General features: G+C 42.2%; 2 protein-coding genes across 2 annotated transcripts; both read left to right on the plus strand.

The window, feature by feature from the left end:
• Window positions 1-8,011: 8,011 nt before the first annotated feature.
• LOC114313903 (uncharacterized) lies at window positions 8,012-8,584 on the plus strand. The gene has a single exon (XM_028260337.2). It carries the CDS (start codon window positions 8,012-8,014, stop codon window positions 8,582-8,584), a length of 573 nt encoding a protein of 190 aa, XP_028116138.2.
• Window positions 8,585-8,638: 54 nt separating this feature from the next.
• Window positions 8,639-10,084, plus strand: LOC114313904 (uncharacterized). The gene has a single exon (XM_028260338.2). The coding sequence runs from the start codon at window positions 8,639-8,641 to the stop codon at window positions 10,082-10,084; it is 1,446 nt and encodes a 481-aa protein (XP_028116139.2).
• Window positions 10,085-23,389: the final 13,305 nt, after the last annotated feature.

Here is a 23,389-nt window from a genome sequence, read left to right on the forward strand (position 1 = left end):
CCAAAACATGGAGCATTGCAACACATGCTTTCAAAGCATTAAAGAGGCATGCAAGGCAATCAAACAAGCATGGAAATGGGACTGAAATAGCATGTAGAATGATCCCAAATCACCAAAACAATGCGAAGATGGCATGCTACACATGCACATGCTTAAGGCCAACAAGCCTAAATACAAAGGAGCTATATAATGCATGTTAAAATCAACCCAAATGACTATGGACAGAGCTAAAACATGGCAAAATAAGCACATAATCTTCACAAGACTAAGCCTAAAACATGCTCCAACTAAGGCTAACAACCTAAGACATGTTAAGGCGAAAGCAAGGCATTACATGGCAACTATGCTAAGCATGCATGGAGTTCCAAAACCAACTTGAAATCATGTTATATTATGGATATATAAGCATGAAAAACAAACCAAACATGCTCAACACACACTCAAGCATAGGCTTCCTAAAGAGGCCAAAATGTGTCCTTTTCAAGGACAACAAGGAGAGGGGGTGGCCCTCTCCTTCTTGGGACTTCAAAGCATCATCTTTACCACTGAAATCCCTCAAGATTTCAGTGGTGAAGAGACCTCAACACCAAAATCCCGGAGCTAGCACAAAATGGTCCAAAAAGAGGCCTTTCAAGGCCTAAGGGTGGTCAACAACCCTCAAACAACGAAACACTCTTGATAAACAATGAAGAGGGCTTAAAAACAGAACTTTTTTATGTTATACAATAATCACAAAAACAGCTCTAAGACTAGTATAAAATCAATGCAAGAATGGGGAAAAAAAGGACTAGAATCTCACCCTTGAAGACCCCTTTACAAATGGTGCTCCAATGGCCTCCTTGAGCTTGAATCCAACACCAAAATCTCAAAACACACTCTTTAGAACCTCAGCTCCAAGAGGAAGGTGAAACACTAGGTGTTTGTGTGCAATAGTGAGACACAAAACACCTAGTGTGCAAATAAGAGGGAAGGAGAGATAGAGAGTGTATGTCTAACCCTAACCCTAGAAAAACCAGAGCTTCTCTCTGTATTTTTTCCTCTCAAAAATGTCTAAAAGCCTCTTCTTTGCCTTAGAGAGAGACTCTCTCTATATGCCTCTTGTAAAGCTTACAAGACAAGCTTTGCAAGAGGGAGATCCCTCCATACACGTGTATGGAGGGGAGCAAAAGCAATACAGCTGTCTAAAAATATCTGCAAAAGCAGATGAACAACAATCGGCCGGCCAAAAATGCCATCTTGGCCAAAAAGAGTGCCGACCGGCACAAAAAAGTGCTGACCGGCAACAAATAGTGCCGGCCGGCAAACTATATTGCCGGTGGCAGCAAAAACCAGCCGGTGGCATCTAGCCACTGCCGGTGGTGGGTAGGGATGGTCTACAAACCCTACCCTGCCTCTCAAAGGCAAGATGCAAGTGTTTGGTGCAAAACCAGACACTAAACGGTCGAGTTCGGGGATCCTGAGGCAAGGCGCGCGAGCCGAGACCTCCGGGAACTCCAAACGAACACAAACAAGGATAATCACTGAGTGTTCAAACGGTGACGTCCAAGTCTTGAGGACGGTCAAAAATGGGGTGTCTACAGCTGTAATTCAGCTGGCAGCATACCAGCAACAGCTTGCCAGGGCTTATAATAGGAGGGTTAACCCAAGGGAGTTCCAAGTCGGCGACCTGGTCTTGAGAAAAGTCGTCGGCAACAAAAGGATCCCAGAGAGGGTAAGCTTGGCCCAAATTGGGAGGGACCCTATAGAATCACTTCGGTATTGGGCAATGGGGCATATCAGCTTGAAGATAATGAAGGCAAAGAGTTGCCAAGACCTTGAAATACTTGCAACTTAAAATTTTTCTATCATTAGACTTTTTTGTTCTTTGTTATTTACCGAAGTAAATAAATAAAATTTTAGCAGAATTCTTCTACATTTATGATTGATAAGATACTTGCCGACGTTTCTGGAATACATGCATAATGAGAACCCAAGTGGAACTTAAGTTCACATTAGGGGGGAGAGAGTTGGAAAATGGATACGTCTAACACTTATTGAAATTTGTAAAAAATTTACAAGTTGAAGTTAGCCGAGATAATGTTTAACACTTGTTAAAATTTGTAAAAAATTTACAATTTGAAGTTAAATCGAGATTATATTTAACACTTGTTGAAATTTGTGAAAAATTTACAAGTTGAAGTTAAACCGAGATTATGTTTAACACTTGTTGAAATTTGTGAAAAATTTACAAGTTGAAGTTAAACTATGGATACGTCTAACACTTGTTGAAATTTGAGAAAAATTTACAAGTTGAAGTTAGCCGAGATAATGTTTAACACTTGTTGAAATTTGTGAAAAATTTACAAGTTGAAGTTAAATCGAGATTATGTTTAACACTTGTTAAAATTTGTGAAAAATTTACAAGTTGAAGTTAAACTATGGATACGTCTAACACTTGTTGAAATTTGTGAGAAATTTACAAGTTGAAGTTAGTTGAGATAATGTTTAACACTTGTTGAAATTTGAGAAAAATTTACAAGTTGAAGTTAAACCGAAATTATGTTTAACACTTGTTGAAATTTGTGAAAAATTTATAAGTTAAAGTTAAACTACGGCTATGTCTAACACTTGTTGAAATTTGTGAAAAATTTACAAATTCAAAATTAGCCGAGATAATACTTGTTGAAACTTGAGAAAAGTTTACAAGTTGAAGGTAAGCCGAGACCATGTTTAACACTTGATAAAACTTGAGAAAAGTTTACAAGTTGAAGTTAAAACCGAGATCATGTTTAACACTTGTTGAAACTTGAGAAAAGTTTACAAGTTGAGACCAAGACCGTACCAAGAAAGGTATTTATGTACTTGCCGAGATACACCATTGGCTTGTATAACCAAGGTATGTCACCTCGAGAAGGTGGCACAAGACTAAGGTGTGCATTGAAGATATGCAAAATATTCTAAAGTATGGAATCATACAAAAGGAGCGAAGAAAAGACAAATATGCAAGCAAAAACAAAGAAGTTATATTTATAAGAAGGCACATCGGCCATGTGAAGAGTGTACATTGTTTCAAAGGAAAACCAAAGAGCAAAGTACAAAAATATAAAGGAAAGGGACAATAGAATTAAGACTTTTCAGCAACAATAGATGGTTGGATTTGAAGATCAGAAGATTGCTGGGAGGACACCTCGGCAGCCTTCTCAGCCACGAGCTCGGCGTCTATTTCCTACAGGGTTTGATCAAGGATCTTGTCGGCAATAGGCACGTTCGATATCGCCTTTTGAGGAACAGCATCTATGGGAACCTCCTCACCCTCCTCATCCTAAGTCAAGTCCAGGACTTGCTCATTTTGAGAAGGGGACTTGGCCCCAGCAGCGTCTTTTGGCTTCCTCACCAAAACCTCCTCCTCAGATTCAAAGTCGTCGTCGGATTGGCTTGGAGTCGGGGGAAATGGCAGAGGAAGGACGTCGGTATTCCTAAGGGGGGTGTCATCGGGGATTTCGAGCTTTTTAAGTAAAGTCAGTAAAGTCATCCAACCAAGGGTGAAACCCTTATTGCATGCCTGCTTTACTTGTTTCTCGTAATTCGCCGTAACGTCGGTCACCCCCTCATTGTATCCCTTCTCGTTGGTGGCCTTGACTTCGGCCTCTTTTGTGCCCAGGGCTTCTTAAAGTTCCTTCTGGCCTGGGTCATCTTTTTCTCGGCCTCTCTCTTTTCGGCCTCGAGAACATTCTTGATGGCCTCAGCGGATTCTGCTTTTTCCTCTATATCATCCTTAGCTTTGATAGCAGCCTCGGCTTGATCCTCCAAGGTCTTCATCTTTGATTGCAAGTTTTTATTAGTCTTCTTTAGACTAGCAGCCTCCCTCTTCTTGTCGGCCAGGTCCTTCCGATTCTCAAAAGCTTGCATTGAGAAAGAATGAGCATGCTGGATGGCCTGAAAGTGAACAGAGCAGAAGTTATTAGAAAATTTTCTAAGTACAAAAAAAAAAAGAAAGAAAAATACCAAGTATGAAGACTTACTTTAACAGAGTGCTGGAGCATCAGGGCAAAATTTTCATACTCGCTCGTATCGGCGTTCCGGTTGAGATCGCCGGGAAGAAGCAGAGCGGTACTAAGGGCGACATCGACATTAACATCATCGGCGCTATCACCAGCTCTGACTGACCTGTCCTCCAATGTGATCTAGGGGGCCCAGGGGGAATCATGCTTCAAAGATCCTGAGGTGGTTACAGAGGATGATCTCAGCCTCTTTGATCTAGCAGACTCGGATGGTTGGGTCTCGGCAGGCCTCTTTTCAGCGGCAGAATTGGACTTATCACTCTCAGCCAATTTGGAGATTGGCAAGGTGTCCTCAGCGTCAATCTGAGTCACCTTTGCCTTTGGCTGAGCCTTCTTCAGGCATTTTTTCGGCTTTGGTTGAGGCTGGGTTTGTGCTGGTTGATCACTAACTTTGTCAGGAATATTAGCCAAAAGATCTTTAGCAACTGCCTTCTGGCGGCCCATCTCGGCAGCAAAAACAGTTCATCGCCGGCGTTGGCGTTGGGATATCGGGATCAGATAAGGAGCCGAAGTTGATGGCTGCTTTGCTGGATCAGAAGTCGATCTCTGATCTGGTCGAGATGTGAAGGCAGCTTGAGGAGTTATGGCAGAAAGAGGAGACAGACTCTTCTTCTTCTTCTTTGGAACGTTGGGAAGAACCGACTTATAACTCGAGATAAAGTTGAGTAGCAGGGGAGCTTTGCGCTTGTAGCACTTGTGAACTGGAAAGTCTAGTAGCTTCTTCAGACCTTTGCTGGGGAAAAAAGACTTTCGGAAGCCTTTTTCTGGTTTTGGAAGAGCTGCAAGAAAAACAAACATTAGAATAAACAAAGTATTGAAGACTTTAAAAACAAGTAAGTATGAGCACAGGGCTCTTACCATTACCCTCTACAAAAACTGTTCGAGGAAGAGGGTAGAGGTGGAGGTCCTCGTCTGGAGCGAACTCCCAGTTTCCCGAGATAATGAAGTAATCATCCCTAGCTCCCTTGTTGGAGTCTGGGAGGTCGGCAATAATTTTGTACTCTGTGGACCTCGGTTTGAGGTAGTAAACATAGCCTGTATCTTTTTTGAGGCCACACATGGTATAGCAATATTGGATGTCGGCTAAGGTAACCCTAGCATTTTCTTATTTGGCTAAGGCAATTATACCATTTATGACTCGGTAGGAATTGATTGCAAGCTGCATTGGGTTCAATTTATAATAATGGATTATCTCACGAAAAAGGATATCGAGTGGGAGCCGAAGTCCGCACTCGATGAAAGCTACAACTGGGAGGGACATAGAATTAGCTGTGGGCATGAGAGAGTCATCCTCCCCAACCAACCTCAGATTTACGTCGGCAGGAATAGAAAACTCTCGCCTAAAGTATTCTAGCTTGGTCGGGGTGTCTACCCTATGCCTCCACATACCCATAATATCGGCTTAAATGAAAGGTGTGAGACTTCAGAAGGGAATGTTTTGTGATGATTTTGAATGACCTCGGCTAAAATTGATGACTGAATACGTTTTAGTTTTTCTTAAGAATTTGTGGGTTCTACAAACAAATCCCAAACCTAGATCTACAGGAACAAAGATTGAAGGCAGGAATCTGGAAAAGCCACAGAAAACAGAAAACAAGAACGTGTTTCAGAATCAAGAATAAGGATGAACTACCAAGAACACTGTGACAGGGTGTGTGTAAGGGTGCAAGGCCAAGAACAATGGCAAAAGTGAACAAATGTGTGTGCAGGTTGTGAATACTCAAGAAAAGATTGGGCAAAAACAGAATCGTGGGACAACCATACTCAGGTACATGAACAGATTAAACTAATCAAGGTCATAAGCAAGTTCGCAAAAATGACAAAGATTCAAGATACCATCAAAAACTGAAACGAGAAGTTAAATCGGGAGGAAACAGTAACTCACCGAAGAGGGGAAGCTGGTGTAAGGATCGCCGAAGTCAGACGAACGGCGGCAGCAGAAAAAGAGCCTCGCTGGAAGAGATGAAATGGCGGTGGCAGCAAAGCTTTAGAGCTTGGAACAATGGAGGATTAGAGAAAGTGAGAGAGAGAAAGAGTTTGAACAAAGACGATGTAAAGTGAAAAGACGAAAGGAGAAAGAAGTTTTGTCAAAACTCGAAACGGTGGCAAAAAGGTAATTAATGCGCCTAAAACAACGTATGCGTTAGACGGCGCATGCAAGCGTGAGACGATTCACAAATACGTATCAAGTACAATCCAGTAAGGGGAAGACGCGTGGCTAAAACGGTTGAGTTATTGTGCACGACAACTCATACGCGTGAAGGAGCTCTTGAAATTCATGTTTTTTAAAAAAGACATGTTGGCCGGAATGATGATCTCGGCTAAAGAAATTTTAAGCCGACGTACTGGAAGGAAGTTCTGGTATAGGTTCCATCACCTCAAATTGCCGAGGTAATAGAGCCTAGGGGGCAGTTGTAGGGATATATTTTCTGAGTACCAACACGTGGCCAAGGTGACGCCGACGTGTCAGCTGAGGTGCCACGTGTCCTGGTCATGACGCCGAGGTTATCTCAGCTAGGCCGAGGTTACCTCCGAAGATATCAGAATCCGGGATAAGTGGATAAGGCACAAGAGTCCTAGAATGAGAAAGGACTTCAGTATGGATAAGGATAACACTCTTAGAGAGTTTATCTTTATCTCTTGGAGAGTCCAGGATAAGCACTGAGCAGAAGTACATTGAAGCTAGGCTTCTATGGGGACTAGGATTGAATTAACTATAAAAGAGAGGATGGGTCTAAGGTACGCAATTTATATTCTGAACAGTGAGATTAGCACTATTGATTATCTTTGAGATATACTGACTTGATCGTCGGAGTGCCCTCGGGTGGACGAACCACCGCCTGAATCTTCTCTTTCTGTTGCAGGTCAGTCAGGTGCCATCTATTTTGCTAGTGCTCTCCAGCTGAATACTGAGTTTGGCAGTGTGGTCAGAAATTCACCCACACATGATATATTCATCTCACTTTTTTTCTTTTTTTCTTTTTTTTTTTTTGTTTTTTGATTATGTTGGACTCACGGATTGGTTGTCTTTTTTTCACAGTCGAGCTTCAATACTTAAGCTCAAACACATTTTAAAAATTATTCGTGATAGCTCAGTATGCCTGAGGTACAGACTTCGGCTATGTAAAAATCTAGTAGGCTTATGCTGGGTCGTGAGCTTTTGGACTGAATGAAGACTCTTTATGTATGAAAAAAAAAAAAAAAAAAAAGAGAGCTAACTTTAGTACTAAAAAGCTTTGTTTGGGAAGTGCAAGGGCGGACCTAGGGCTGGGCATAGGTGGCTGCAGCCCAGCCCAAAATTTAAAAAATCTATAGAAATTTTTTTTTCAGCCTAGCCCAACCCAACCTCCCAACCTCTCTCAGCCCAGCCCCAAATAAGGGCCAATAGTGTTTTTGTTTATTTTTTAGATAGACAGCCCAACAATAGTCCAATATTTACCCAAATAAATAAATAGGTAGCCCAATAAATTTGTATTTATTTAAAGAGGCGGCCCAAAAAATAGGCAGCCCAAAATTATAAATAACAGCCTTATATAGCACCTTCTTTATGCTTCTTCACGTCCTTTTCTTCTTCACGGTGGTACAGGTATTGCTCTCTCTTAACCTTTTTTTTTTTCTTCATCTTAATCTTATTTTGGTTGAGAATTGATTTAATTAATCTTATTGCTCTTAATCTTATCTGACATTTATTGACTTCAAGGCCTGAATGGATTTTTTTTTTCTTAATCTTCTTTCTTCTTAATCTTTTTTACTCTTAATCAAAAGAATATTTTTTGCTCTTAACCTTTTTGTTCTATATTGTTCTTAGTTTTTAAACTTTGAACAATTTTTTTTGGACATATATCAAAATAATGAAAGCCTAAATAAAAATTATTGAGGATACATATAAAAATCCTAATATTTAAAATTATTGTGAATATACTCTAGTTTAATATTAAATAAGGCTAATTTTTTTTTTTAGGTTATAAATAATGGAACCTCCACCACTCAAAAAAGGCAAAACCCTTTTCTCATTCTACCAATCAAAACAGAAGTCTAGTAGTACAACATCCAATGTTGTTGAAACCTCATTTTCTGATGTGCAACCGCCGCCTTCCATGCCTCAAGCAAATAAACCAAGCGAATTTGATTCAACTGTTATTGAACGGGATCCTGGTTTACGCTTGCAAATTTGTGAATATCCGGTTAATCAACGAGATGAGGTTAGACGAGCTTATATGAACTTGGGGCCTTATCAACCTAAACTTGAGTATCTTCGGTCCTCATTTGGAAAGCAAAATCGCCGATTCCAACATATTTGGTTTAAACAATTTTCTTGCCTAGAGTATTTTCCTTCAAAGGATAAAGCATATTATTTTTCATACTTTTTGTTTGATCAGCCAAATAAGTCGATCAGTTGTTCTGCACTTGTTGATGAGGGGTTTAACAATTGGAAGAGAGTAAATGATGGATCCAAATGTGTTTTTTTGCTTCATGTTGGACTTGCATCTTCCTCACATAGTTGTTGTGTTATTAGTCATGACAATTTAAAGAAATCTTCCTAACACATTGAAAAAGTGCTGAATGCGCAATCAAAAGAAGAAATTTTGAAGAATCGAATGCGGGTAAAGGCAACAATTGAAACTATTCAAGTACTTACTCTTCAAGGACTTGGTTTTAGAGGTCATGGTGAAAGTTCGACTTCATTGAATCAAGGTAATCTAATTGAATTATTAAAGTTCAAGGCGAGAGGGAATGATGCACTTGAGAGCATTATATTTAAGAATGCTCCACAAAATGCCAAATACACTTCTCCAAAGATCCAAAAGGAGATTTTGTATATACTTGCTAACAGAGTTAGGAATATGATTTTTGATGAAGTTGCAGGAGGTTATTTTTGTATTCTTGTTGATGAATCCCAAGACGAGTCTAAAAAAGAACAAATGGCCCTTATTTTGAGATATGTCAAGAATGATGGTTTGCTAGGGGAACGGTTCTTTGATATCGTGGGTGTCAAAAATACATATGCATTGACTCTTAAAAAAGAGATATCGAATATCCTTTCTCAATTTAATCTCCCTATTCAAAACATGTGTGGTCAAGGGTATGATGGTGCTAGCAATATGCGTGGTGAATGGAATGGACTTCAAGCTTTATTTCTTAAAGATTGTCCATATGCATATTATGTACACTGCTTTGCACATCGTCTGCAATTGGCCTTAATTGCGGCAGCAAAAGATGAGCCTAATGTTTGGCAATTTTTTTCTCATTTGAGTTGTATTGTCAATCTTGTTGCTTCTTCTTCAAAGCGCCTTGGTGAGTTAAAATCTTTTCATAGGAGTGAGGTTGAAAATATGTTGGCTAGTGGTGAGCGTCAATCTAGTAAATGGGCCAATCAAATTGGTACCTTGCATCGAGCTGGAGCTACTCGTTGGAGCTCGCATTATGAATCTGCTAGAAACTTGATTGATATGTATGAGGCATCTTGTGTAGTTGTTGAAAGTCTCAATAAGAGTACAAATCAACAAATTCGCGGGCAAGCTAATGGTGTTTACAAAGTAATGAAGAGCTTTGAATTCATATTCATCTTGCACTTGGTGGACAACATTTTGGGAATCATGAATGCACTTTGTCAAGCCTTGCAACAGAAAACTCAAGACATCTTAAATGTGATGAAATTAGTCTCCACAACAAAAGCTCTCCTTCAAAAACTTAGACAAGATGATTGGGATACTTTTCTTGCAAATGAGGTGTCATTTTGCAATCGACATAACATTGCGATGCATGATATGAGTTCTCCTTATGAAAGGGGTACAAGTTGTCGTCGTCAACAAGATCACATTATAATTGAGCATCATTATCACTTTGACATATTCAGCTCTACAATTGATTTTCAATTGATAGAGTTAGAACATAGATTTAATGATGGGGTAGTGAAACTTCTTTCTCTTAGCTCGCCTTTGGATCCTAGTGGCAATTTTAATCTTTTAATGTGGATAATATTTGCAATCTTGCCGAGAAATTTTATCCCCAAGATTTCACTTCTCAGGACATCCATGCTTTGAGATGTCAATTAATGCATTATAAGCTTGATGTTTTCTGTGATCCCGAGTTTCATAAGATATCTACCCTTGCTGAATTGTGCCGAGAACTATTTGTGACAAGAAAGTTCGAGCATTACACCATGATCTACAAATTGATTCGTCTTGTGTCAACCCTTCCTGTTTCTACAACGACTACGGAAAGAGCATTTTCGGGTATGAAGCAAGTTAAAACTGCCATTCGCAATTCAATGGGGGATGAGTTTCTTGCCGATTGCTTGTCTCTCTACCTTGAACGAGACCTTACTTTGAAAATTGATCTAGATTCTATAATCGATGAATTTGAATCTTTAAAGACTCGTCGAGCACAACTTTGTTAGATTGTTTTTAATATTAATTTAGATTATATTATTAAATTGTCTTTTTTCTTATGTGCTTATACTTATAATATATTGTATAATTTTACCTTAATATTAGCCCACCCCATCGACAAATCCTGGGTCCGCCCTTGGGGAAGTGGGTTGGCTTTTTGACTTTTTGACTTTTTAACTTTTTGGCTTTTTTGGCTTTTTTTGTGAGAGAAAAGTGTATTAATTATGGGTTTGATGTGATGTTTTGTTTGTTGTGGCTAAAATAGTCTATTTTGTCTTTTATGGCTAAAATAATCAAAAAAAGCCTGTACGAGCACGAAATAATGTTCTCGTATAATCCTAATGATCAAGTCTGCGCTCCTCTGTATGTCGTCGCTTTACTCCCTGAAAACACAAACGTGAGCTAGCCGGCGGGTGTGTGCCGGATACTTCTTCGATGCCTAAGTCAGCAAAATAGACAAATAGACAAAAGCTATGTATATTCCGAAAGTCAAAGTTGTGTTACCTCTCCATAGGTGATGTTGTGAGCTTTTATAGGTTCCGTGTGGCACAATCCTAGTAGGACTCTTATTCCTCTATGTAGAGTCCTCCTAGGAATCACACTCCTGAAAGATAATGTTTATCCTTCAACACCTCCCTCACTGCTTAAACCAAGTGAGATGGTTTTACCTCGGTAGTATGACAAAACGACCGAGCTAACATGGCCATGCTAAAGTGGCAGAAATGACCGAGCTCTAACTAGCTCGGTTCTTCCCTTCATTGCTTGTACCTCGGTTTGGTCCGTTGAGACCAAGCTAACCACAATAAGCTTAGACCGAGCTAACGAGAGTAAGGTCCGTCACAAAAAGCCCAAATACCTCAGTTCTGAATACCATAGCCGAGCTAAATATTACCATACCGACCGTGGTAACCACAACCACAATTGGACCGAGCTAACTGCAAGGTCCTTTCACTAGGCCATTTTTACCGCGGCCCACGGAGCGGCCCATTACCCAGCTCGGACCAATTTACTCATAAATTACCCTCTCAATTGTCCCTTAATTCCATCTGCGCAGCATGATTGGGATTACCCGTTACCAACCAAGCTAAAAAACTTTTGCCTTTCAACCGAGCTAAAATGCTGTCGGGCTACCAATTGGTTTGGTCAAAAAACTTCTCTTTAGTTACGCTGTCATTTGAATCGCTTGCTATCTCATAGACACGCGGCTGGCCTCTATTGGTTGAGTACAACCGTCAACGCCGACTTCGTATCTCGCAAATTTTGAACAGTCCCGCCATTTTTCACTCTCTTTACACCAAAACCATATGCTTTGAACCATTCATTTCTACTATTCATCTTCCCTCTCTCTTTTCCCTTGACTCTCTGTTCTTGCAACCACAATGCCTGCGAATCTCGTGCTTTTGCTGATATTGTTTCCATCTTCAGTTCCTCTATTCTTGACTGGTATGTGGCTCAAATCTGTTTCCTTTTCGTTTATTTCGTACTAATTTGTAATGCATAGCATATTATGTATGTTTCTCAAAACACTTTCTAGTTTCCATGGGATATGGCCACTTTTGCCCAAGAACCATGTAGTAGATCCGATGGATTCACAAACAATCTGGGAAACAATGCTTTTGATCCAAAATAAAACTTCAACCGAACTAGGAAATTGTTTGTATTAGGTGCAAACCTAGCCAAACTAAACAACCGAACTAAAACTTCATGCCATACTTGTAGTTTCAATAGGTCCACGTACCTTCTGTTTCATTTAGCCGAGGTAGCGAGCTGTATTAGGTTTGCGCAATACCGCGCTAGAAAGCTTCAACCACCAACCGAGCTATAACTTGGGGCCAAACCAGCTCCCTCACTTTGTCAAAACCCAACTAAGAATGTTGCACCACAAGCTTCAACCGGGCTACCAACTTCTTATTTGCTTAACCGGGTTAAAGTCCCTCGCTCAAACCAGGCTAAGAATGGATAGTTTCCCACGTAGCCGAGCTAAGACAAATTTATTTTACCTTTGTTACTTTTAGCACGGTCCATCGATCTGTGCTTAACACTTTTCCTTTGTACTTTGCAGACTGACTTAGGTTGGCTAGGCACACCTTTACACGCTCAATCGAGATACTGAAGGTCATCTTAACACCGAGCTAAATTATACATAATTTAAGGCCACACGGGGAAGTATCGATTTTTAGTGAACTCTCCAGGGGCCATAGCCAAGTTCTGAAAGGATTACCAAATTCCAGACGACGTCCACCTCTCACTAGCCGAACTAGACACCATTCCCTGGGGAAAACCGGGCTTCGTCCCTTTCAACGTTATTTCTATCGTAGAGGCTGGCCTCCGTTTTCCCGTTCAGCCTCTTCTTTGTGAATTCCTTAGACAAACAAATCTCTGCCCTACCCAGCTTTTCACCAATTCTTACCGAATAATAAATGGCATCGCCGAGCTAAATCGCAGGCTTGGCCTGAACCTCGGTTTAGCCGAGCTATTCCACCAGTACTCTCTAGGCCAGAACGAAGATGGTTGGGTTTATTATTTAATAATAAGACGTCGCCAAGAGAAAATGATAAAAAAATACCCCGGACAAAGATGTAAATGATGAAGATTTTTTCTGGGTCTTAGGCAACTTCGAAGACCAAGAAGCCCAAATACCAGGAGACCGAATCAACTGGAATAAAGGAGTAGCCAGTATAAATACCACGGCTCAGTTTTGTGCTTTCTTTACTTTGTTATCCTTATTTTCAACTGTGCTAACCATTGTCTTCTTTTATGCAGACTTGGACCATCTAAAGTCGTAGTACAGTTATCCTAACCTTGACGCAGTTCACGCCGCACTAAGATATCCCAATCGAAGTTGGGCCGAGCTACTTAATTTCGAACCAACCTACAAATATAGCAGCAGGAGGAAGACCAGGGTGACAGACTTCCTCTTGGAACCCTCACCAAAACCAGATCCAACACTTCCTCAAATCAATTTGATTCCATTAACTGCAGAACAAGAGATGGCCAAAAAGAGAGCTGTTAGGGCCCCCATTACCGAAACAAATCAAGTCGAGGTACCACAAACCGGCCAAACACAAGAGGCCGTGGTAGCCCTTCTAACCGCCCAGCCTTCATCATCTCGGCCCAGCAAGCGTGCTCGGACTTCCACAACCGAGCCACGCCTTGTTGATGAGGATGAAACTGTTCTTCCCCAAACCACACCACCGAGCCCACAACCTCAGCGATCAGACTGGGCTAGCCCATCAGAATGGGTGCCCAAGGTCACCTATAAGAACCGAGCTATCATTGACTCTGACTCAGTGGTTGTCGAAAAAGACCATTCATTGGCTTTTAACTTTGCCAAGAGTGTATGCCTTCCAGCTGATATGGAGCATCACGACCATCTCACTGAGCTGAAGGCCATTCGCTCGGCAACAAAATCAATGGTGTTGGTAAGTTCTCATTTTTCCTGTCCTAATTTATACATCTGTTTGCTCGGTTTTGCTCAAAATTGTTTCTCTCCTTTTGTAGGCCCTACAGAAGAACCACGTTGCTCACAAGCGCGTGTTGGAACTTCGAAAAACCACACGGCAGGCTGTGGCAGAGGCCGACGCAAAGACGACCGAGCTAAAAGAGTCCCAATAAAAAATGGCCGAGCTACGCACCGAAGTAGCCCGTCTGACCGGTCTCGTCAGCTCGGCTGAAGCAGACAAGCAAAAGGCTGCGACCGAGCTGAAAGACAAATCTGCGTGAGCTGGCCAAGCTCGAGAGAAAGAAAAATGACGAAATAACCAAACTGGAGAAAAAGATAGAAGACGTGGAAGACCGCGGTTACAAGGAGGGTGAAGCCACCTATATCCAACAGTGTGAGGCTGCTAAGGATATTTTTTTTTTAAGTGTGGGTGGAAAGCAGACGTGGCGCAGCTCGGTTATGGTTAGAAAATCGAGGTTTTTCAGAGCCCTCCTCCCCATTTTATTCCCAACTACATGGTAGAGTACGCCAACGCCATTCAACAAAAATTTCTTCAAGAAGGGGAGGATGACGAGTATTCTGCTCCTGAGGCCAACGCCTAGCTCGGTCGCCAATCCATCTCTTCCACTCCAGTGGTCTCTGTCCCACCTTCAACTGTTGTGACTACCGCGGTGCCTACGACCGAGCTAAACCAAGGTGTGCTTGTCTCGACCGAGCTACCTCTGGGTGAAGCCCGGGTTGATTTGGACGCTGACTGGAAGGACCTTTTCTCCTGATTTTTTTTTTCTTTTTTTTTCACAAAAAAGCCTGTAACCGGGCTGAGGCCCCACCTTTTGTACTTCTGCTTTTAAATGAAAATCTTCTTCTTTTTGTTCTGTCTGTTCCATTCTTGCACTTTATTTTTCAACTGTAGTTGTATGAAGTATAACATTTCCTGGCCGAGGTACGTACCTCGGTCTTAACCTTGAAAGCTGTTTGGTTATACTTGCCAACCACTCTTCAGCCTAGATCCATATCTCGGCTGAAGAGTACTAAAAGTTGGTTATTACAGCCACCCACTCTTCGACCTAGATCCTTATCTTGGCTGAAGAATACTTAAAGTTGGTTTATTTCAGCCAACCACTCTTCGGCCAAGATCCTTATCTCGGTTGAAGAGAAGAAAGTGTTGGTCATACCTGCCAACTTCCTGCAACCTAGATCCTTATCTCGGCTTAGGTAAAAGTAAGTGTTGGTTTTTCCAGCCAACCTCTTCAGTCTATATCCTAATCTTAGCTGAAGAGAGCTCAAAGTTGGTTATTCCTACCAACTCAGAACGAAGTGTTCGATTATTCCTGCCAAACGTCCGGCAGCCTAGATCCTTATCTTGGCTTAGGAGAAGTGTTGGTTTTTCCAGCCAACCTCTTCAGCCTAGATCCTAATCTTGGCTGAAGAGAGCTCAAAGTTGGTTATTTCTACCAATTTAGAGCGAATTGTTTGGTTGTTCCTGCCAAACGTCCTGCAGCCTAGATCCTTATCTTGGCTTAGGAGAAGTGTTGGTTTTTCCAGCCAACCACTTCAGCCTAGATCCTAATCTTAGCTGAAGAGAGCTCAAAGTTGGTTATTCCTGCCAACTTAGAGCGAAGTGTTTGGTTATTCCTGCCAAACGTCCTGCAGCCTAGATCCTTATCTCGGCTTAGGAGAAGTGTTGGTTTTTTCAGCCAACCTCTTCAGCCTAGATCCTAATCTTAGCTGAAAAGAGCTCAAAGTTGGTTATTCCTGCCAACTTAGAGCGAAGTGTTTGGTTATTCCTGCCAAACGTCCTACAGCCTAGATCCTTAACTTGGCTTAGGAGAAATGTTGGTTTTTCCAGCCAACCTCTTCAGCCTAGATCCTAATCTTAGCTGAAGAGAGCTCAAAGTTGGTTATTCCTGCCAAACGTCCTGCAGCCTAGATCCTTATCTTGGCTTAGGAGAAGTGTTGGTTTTTGCAGCCAACCTCTTCAACCTAGATCCTAACCTTATCTAAAAAGAGCTCAAAGTTGGTTATTCCGGCCAACTCTGCTTTCAATGTCCCTAGCTTGCTAAAACAACTTTTACAAAGGAAAACAATTATACTGAAAAGAAACTCCTTGTTTTATTGAAAAAGGAAAATTACAAGTACTTTAAAGAAAAGATAAAAATAAAATAGTTTGAGATTGGCAGTGTTCCATAGCCTAGGAATGGCCTTGCCATCTCCATCCTCCAAGTGGTATGCCTCTTTTCCTGCTAATCCAACCACTTTGTATGGTCCTTCCCAATTAGGCCCTAACTTGCTGTCTCCGGGTACTAGAGTATTTCCCATTACTTTGTGCAGCACCCAATCTCTAATCTTGAATTGCTTTGGATGTATTGTTTTGTTATATTTTCTAGATAACTCTTGTTGGTATGAGGCAATGTGAACCAGTGCTCTTTTTCTTCTTTCTTCCGCAAGGTCAAGTTCTAAGGCTATGGCTTCTCCATTTAACTATGGGTCAAAATTTTCACTTCTAATTGTGGGGAGGCCGACTTCCAGTGGGATTACTGCCTCCATGTCGTAGGCTAAGGAGAATGGTGTTTCTCTAGTTGATCGCCGAGGTGTGGTACGGTAAGCCCATAAAACATGAGGAAGCTCTTCAGCCCACTTTCCTTTTGCTTTTTCTAACCTTTTCTTCAATCCATCCAAGATGACTTTGTTTGATGCTTCCGCCTGGCCATTTGCTTAGGAGTATGCTAGTGTAGAGTTGTACAATTCTATCTTGTATTCTTCACAAAAGCCTCTAAAAATTTTACCGTCGAACTGAGTGCCGTTGTAAGATATTAGAGCTTTTGGTATGCCGAACCGAGTGATGATATTCTGCCAGACGAACTTCTTCACATCTTTCTCTTTTATTAAGGCGAGTGCTTCTGCTTCTACCCACTTTGTAAAGTAGTCTGTTGTTGCAAGAAAGAACTTCCTGTTACCGGGTGCCATTGGAAGTGGTCCTACTATGTCCAAGCCCCACATTGCGAAGGGCACGGGCTAGTTAATGGTAGGAGTTCTCTAGCTAGCTGATGTATTTGGTGTGCGAACTTATGACATTTCTCGCACTTTTTGACATACTTCTCTGAATTTGCTTGCATGTATGGCTACCAATATCCTTGTAAAATTGCTCTGTAGGCCAATGATCTTCCTCCTTGGTGGCTTCCGCATACGCCTTCATGTATCTCGAACAAAAATGCTTCGACCTTGCTGGGATGAACACATTTTAGGTAAGGTCCTGTGAAGGATTTCTTGTATGAGGCCATTGATAGGGAGAGCCAAAATCGCTGTGACTTTGCTCTTATTTTGTTGGCCTCTTTCTTCTCTTCGGGTAGGATGCCGTCTTTTAAGAATAGTATGATAAGATCCATCCATGAAGGGCCTAGTTCGGCATAACATACCTCAGCTACTTCAGGCTCTTCAATGATTGGTCTTGGTAAGAAGTCGATCAGTAATGGATGTGGGATGGATGTATCTACCATCGAAGCGAGGCCTGCTAGTTCGTCTGCTCTACTGTTTTCTTCTCGGCTGACCTGCTCTATCCGTACTACTTCGAATTTCATGATCTCCCTTCTTACTAACCCTTGGTATTTTTCCATCTTTTCATCTTTTGCTTCATAGTCGCCTGAAATTTGGTTTACCACCAGCTGTGAGTCACTGTAAACTATTAGCTCGGTGGCCTTCAAGTAGAGTGCTAATTTTAGTCCTTTCAGAAGCGCTTCATACTCCGCTTCGTTGTTTAATGCTGGGAAGCCAAGGTTGACTGTTTGTTCCACTATTAGGCCATCTGGTGAGATAAGGACTATGCCGAGTCCTGCGCCATGCCTGTTGGACCCTCCATCCACAAAGAGCTTTCACATCTCTCCAATGAACAGCTTCCAGCAAGTGGAGGGATTGGATGATGCCTTGGGGTCATGAGTGTTGCTGGTTTTTTCTTCAAAGTCCACACTTACTGTTTGCCCCTCACGATCTGACTATACCAGGTTTTTGTTTGTTGATGAGTCTTTGCCTGGTGTAGCATGGTTTGCTTCCTCCTGCTTATCTTCAAGCATGTGTGGTTCGCAATGTGGCTGGGTATCTTGTTTTAAGGGTTGCGCATTTACTGCTACACTTTCTGTCCCCCTTTCGATTGTACCAGTCAAGTCAACTGGGCAAATGTGATGACTTCCTGGTGTGAATTCTGCCACAAAGTCTGCCAAAGCTTGGGCTTTTATTGCGGTTCTGGGTTTGAACTTGATATCAAATTGTCCCAATTCCACTGCCCACTTCAAGATTCGCCCAGAAAAGTTCGCCTTCTCAAACAAAGCTTTTAATAGAAAAGCTGTGAGGACGATTATGGTGTGGGCGTGGAAGTAGTGTGGTAGCTTCCTTGAGGCCATCATTAAGGCTAAGGCCAGTTTTTCCAAAGGTAAGTACCTAGTTTCTGCTCCCAGCAAGGTCTTTCTGACATAAAAGATGGGCAGGTGCTGGATTCCTTCTGCTTGGACCAACACTGCGCTGACTGCGTGCTGTGAAACTGTCGAGTACAGAAAGAGCTCTTCTCCAGGTATTGGGGTGACTAGCAGCGATGGAGAAGACATGTACTCTTTCAGGCTTTCTAGGGCTCGGTCGCATTCTTCGTCCCACTCAAACTTGGTCTTTAATGCTTGGAAAAACGGTCGACATCTATCTGACGACCGACTTATGAACCAGTTAATTCGGCTACTAGGCCAGTGAGATGCTGCACCTCTTTGACTGTACTGGGCCTCTCATGATCCTGGATTTGCTTTGATTTGAGAGGGGTTTGCTTCTATACCGAGGTTGGTCACCAGAAAGCCTAGGAATTTGCCCGATCCTATGCCGAATGCACACTTGGGTGCATTTAGGTGCAACTTGTTCTTCTTCAGAATCTGAAACATCTCATCTAGGTCCCTGAGATGGTCCTTCTCATCCTTGCTTTTGACCACCATGTCGTCGATGTAAGCCTCCATTGTTCTACCTAACAATGGTTCAAACATCTTGGTGACCATTCGCTGGAATGTTGCCCCTGCGTTTTTTAGGCCAAAGGGCATGCCCTTGTAACAATACAATCCTCTAGGTGTTGTAAAGGATGTGACCTCCTAATCTGGTTCATACATAACGATCTGGTGGTAACCTCTGTACGCATCAAGGAAGCTAAGTCGATTGTGTCCTGCCGTCAGGTCTACCAGTTAGTCTATCCGTGGTAGGGGAAAGTTGTCCTTTGGGCATGCCTTGTTCACTGTTTTGTAGTCCACACAGACACGCCATTTTTCATTCTTCTTTGGCACCACTACTGTATTGGATATCCACTTGGGATAGTGCACTTCTCTAATAGCTCCTACCTCTAGAAGGTTTCCCACTTCTTCCGCCACTATCTCGGCGTGGTGGAGTGCTGATCTGCGAGTGTGCTGTATAATTGGTCTGGCATTTGGGTGGATGTTTAATTGGTGACAGATGAAGTTTGGGTCAATGCCAAGCATGTCATACGGCGTCCAGGCGAACACTTCGATGTTAGAGGTTAAGAATTCCATGACCTCTATTCTCTCGGTGCTAGACATAGATGAGCCGAGCAAAAAAAACTTTTCTGGGTTCTTTTCATCTATCCTTATGTGTACCAAGTCTTCCACTGCCTTCTGTTCAGCGACTTTGCCAACATCCGCAAACAATTCATTGCTCTCAGGTTCCTCAACCATCTGTGCATACCCTTTGGCAGCGCGGCTGCCATTTACTGTGACGAAGCACTATTTGGACATAATTTGGTCTCCAAAGACCTCTTCAATTACTCCGGCTTCGTTGGGGAACCGTAATACTTGATGGTAGGTTGATGCTACCGATCGCATGGCATGCAGACATGTCCTTCCCAAGATTATGTTGTAAGTGGAAGGGACTTTCAATACTCAAAATTCCACTTGTTTCGCTATGCTTCCTGCTCTGACTGGGAGGATTATCTTGCCCACTGGCCACTCTGGCATTGAGTTGAATTCGATTAGGGGAGATGTTGCAGTTGCCAAGTCTTTGTCTTCCAATTTCAATTGTTTGAAAGTTTCGTAATACATTATCTCACACGAGCTTCCTTGGTCGATCAAAATCCGTTTGATATCGAAATCCTTGACGCGGAGAGTGACGACCAGTGCATCATTGTGAAGGCAATATATCATTGCCAAGTCTCTGTCTGAAAAAGATATAACATTCGTGGCCTCTTTTCTCCCCTTTTTGATGGTAGGTTGTGCACCTAATATTTCCCTTAAGTGCTCAGCCTTCTTGATTATTCCCCTGAGCTCACATACCCACTCAGGTTCGTATACCCCATGTATTACGTTAATCACACCTTGAGGTGGGGCGTCGATCGACATTCCGTTTGGGTTGTCGTGGTTCTGGGGAGCTGGTTGTGTCCCTCATTCTATGTACTAGTCCAGGTGCCCAGCTGCCACTAACTCCTCCAAATGCAGCCTCAACGGCATGTAATTTTCTGTACGGTGCCCCTTTTCATCATGGAAGGTGCACCGGGACCTTTCGTCATAGTCTTTCTGTGCTTCTCCCAACTTAGCTGGCCATCGGACGGAAGGTTCGTCACGTATCTCACTGAGAATCCGGTAGATTGGTTTTTTGAACACCGTGGTAATGGCAGTGCAAACTCTTAACCACCTTTTGTCTGGGTCCTCTCTGTTGGCCCGCCTGCCTCGCCCATTCCTCCTTAGTCGTTCTACTGTGTTGACTTTTGTCGTAGACTTTTTATCTGGTACTGCTGTTGCACCAGATTTTGCTTTAGCACGGGTGTCATCCTCCTCCACCCGAATATGCTGGTGCACTCTTTCCATCAAAGCCTCCATTGTGAGGGGTGGCGTCATGGTAATTGAGTCCCTCAATTTGTTGCCGACTGGCAGGCCCCGTTTGTATTGTGCAATGGCGAGGTTTATAGGGCAATCCCCAATCTGGTTAAAGGTTTCCTAGTATCGACTATTGTAGGATCTCAACGTCTCCTTGTCACCCATGTCAATGGAGAGTAGCTGATTGATCTCCACTGGTGTTTTGGTATTCGTTCTGAACCTAGTCACGAACGCCTCTGCCAATTGCGCCCAGGAGGCAATGCTGCCTTCTGGTAGCCTTTCGAACCAAGTTAGACCTAGGTTGCCAAGGCTAGATGGGAACAGGATACACATCAAGGCCTCATTCCGCTGGTATACTGCCATAACCTGGTGAAAGTGGCGAAAGTGCATGTAGGAGTCCGTCTTCCCCTCATAAGTGGTGAATTTGGGCTAGAAAAAGCCCGAAGGTAGTGGTGCGTTCTCAATTGCCAGGACGAACGGCGAGCTTTGTAACCTTGCTAATGCTTTATCTGTTGGTTCGTAAACAAGGCGCGGTATTAGCATTCCTACCTCGACGCTCCCAAGCGTCCGAGGAGCCAACTGCTGAAAGGCTGAAACTCTGCGCGGGTCGCGTGCCCTGGTATCCTCCTTCCATCGTGCCCTTTCTTCAAGCACAGTTCGCAAGTCAGATGATCTGGGCAACTCCGTGTGCCTAGATGACGTCTGGTGCGTATGCGAGGGCCGATAGGTGCTTCCCTTAGTGTACGACCTCTCTGTTCTCATTCTCTCAGACCTGGAGTAACGAGTCTTGGAAGTCCTTGATTGAGTGTCACCTGTTCTCAGGCTCCTACTCTCTGCTTGCAATGGTGTGGTATGCCTACCATGATCTTCTGAGTGGCGAGGGGGCGTGTTGCTTTTGCGCCCCTCTCCTGTCGCCACCCATTTTCCTTTTATCTGGCGCTTCATCGACTCCATGTCTGCCGACATCCTCCTTATCAATTCATCCTGCTCCTTTACGCGATCCTCCAGAACTTGAGGGTCCATCCTCTGCCTCTGTCTTTCAGGACTTTAAGAGCGACGGGGGTTGTTAGCTCGCCTCCCCCTTGTATCCCTTCGGGGGTTCTGTCGCTGGGGTTCTAAATCCGCCATAGAAGGGATAGAAGGCAAACCTTCGCGCCTCCCACCCCCCTCTGTGGTTTGCCCGTCAATAGCTGATTGCGGAAATTCTTCATTGTGCATCATTGCTTTCAATTAGAGAGGAAAAACTTGATCAAGAGGTTTTGTTCTTTCTGGAATTCCCACATATGGCGCCAATTGTACGAGCACGAAATAATGTTCTCGTATAATCCTATTGATCAAGTCTGCGCTCTTCCGTATGTCGTCGCTTTACTCCCTGAAAACACAAACGTGAGCAAGCCGGCGGGTGTGTGCCGGATACCTCTCCGATGCCTAAGTCAGCAAAATAGACAAATAGACAAAAGCGCTGTATATTCCGAAAGTCAAAATTGTGTTACCTCTCCATAGGTGATGTTGTGACCTTTTATAGGTTCTGTGTAGCACAATCCTAGTAGGACTCTTATTCCTCCATGTAGAGTCCTCATAGGAATCACACTCCTAAAAGATAATGTTTATCTTTCAACACCCCCTCACTGCTTAAACCAAGCGAGATGCTTAAAAATACAACTGTTAAAATTAATAGAATCTTTTTGGTTACCTAAAAAATTATGGGATTTATCTACTACAAATCTTCTTCATGGGCCTTGCCATGGAAACCACCTATTTTTATTCAGCAAGAAAATGTACACAAAGCATAGGAATATGGAATCAGGTAACAACCGGACAAATTATCATTTCTACTAAGAAATTGAATCCTTTTAATAAACTTTTGCCATGTAATTTTAAGCTCACGGTTTTTCATCATAAACAATTACAAAAAAATAAAAAATAAAAAACTAAAAGATTGAACATTGATCTAAAAAAATATAAATGAACATTGATTTTTAAAATTAAATAAAGAGAAAATTATACAGGTGTTCCCTATATTTTACCCTTTTTATTACTTTAATTCCTACCCTTTCAATTCACTCAATTTTGACATTTAATTTTAAATTTTATGTCAATTTGGTTAAATTAATAATGCCATTAAAGTTGTTGACAAAAAATAATCACTAAATTGGTTGAACTTAACTCATTGATTTAAGTTTATAATTTTGTTTTTAAAAATATAACACATTCCATTTCTATACATATTTTTCATAAAAAAATTGTAAAATTTATAATCAATTGAACTAAATTGAAAAACACATAATTTTATTTTTTTTTAACAAAAAGAGAATGTATATTGAAAAAAATCACAAAGAGAAAGCCAATACATCATCTCGCACAATAGCAACTAAAGCTAAGGGTGGGTTTACCACCCAACCAGAAGGGAGCCTCTGATTGGCATGAGCTTTTTGCTACCCAATTTGCTGCCATATGGTGATCTCTGCTTGTCCATTTTAAGGTGAAATTGCCCTGATACACCAGATGCCGTATGTCAAGCAAAATAACCAGGACCTTTCAATGAGCGACATTTTCTAAAGCACCCAAGCTTAATAACTTCTAAGTTATCACTTTCAATAGTGACTGAGAAAGATTTGAGGCATATGCCAACAAGGTTGCCAACCTTACTGCCTGTGCTTCAGCCACAAAAGC

The sequence above is a fragment of the Camellia sinensis genome, chromosome 1 (assembly GCF_055761805.1).
Source record: "Camellia sinensis isolate YWXY chromosome 1, ASM5576180v1, whole genome shotgun sequence".
Lineage (NCBI taxonomy): Eukaryota > Viridiplantae > Streptophyta > Magnoliopsida > Ericales > Theaceae > Camellia > Camellia sinensis.

Coding starts and splice junctions, on each gene's coding strand:
- LOC114313904 (XM_028260338.2), top strand. CDS start 8,639: ATGCGGGTAAAGGCAACAATTGAAACTATTCAAGTACTTACTCTTCAA.
- LOC114313903 (XM_028260337.2), top strand. CDS start 8,012: ATGGAACCTCCACCACTCAAAAAAGGCAAAACCCTTTTCTCATTCTAC.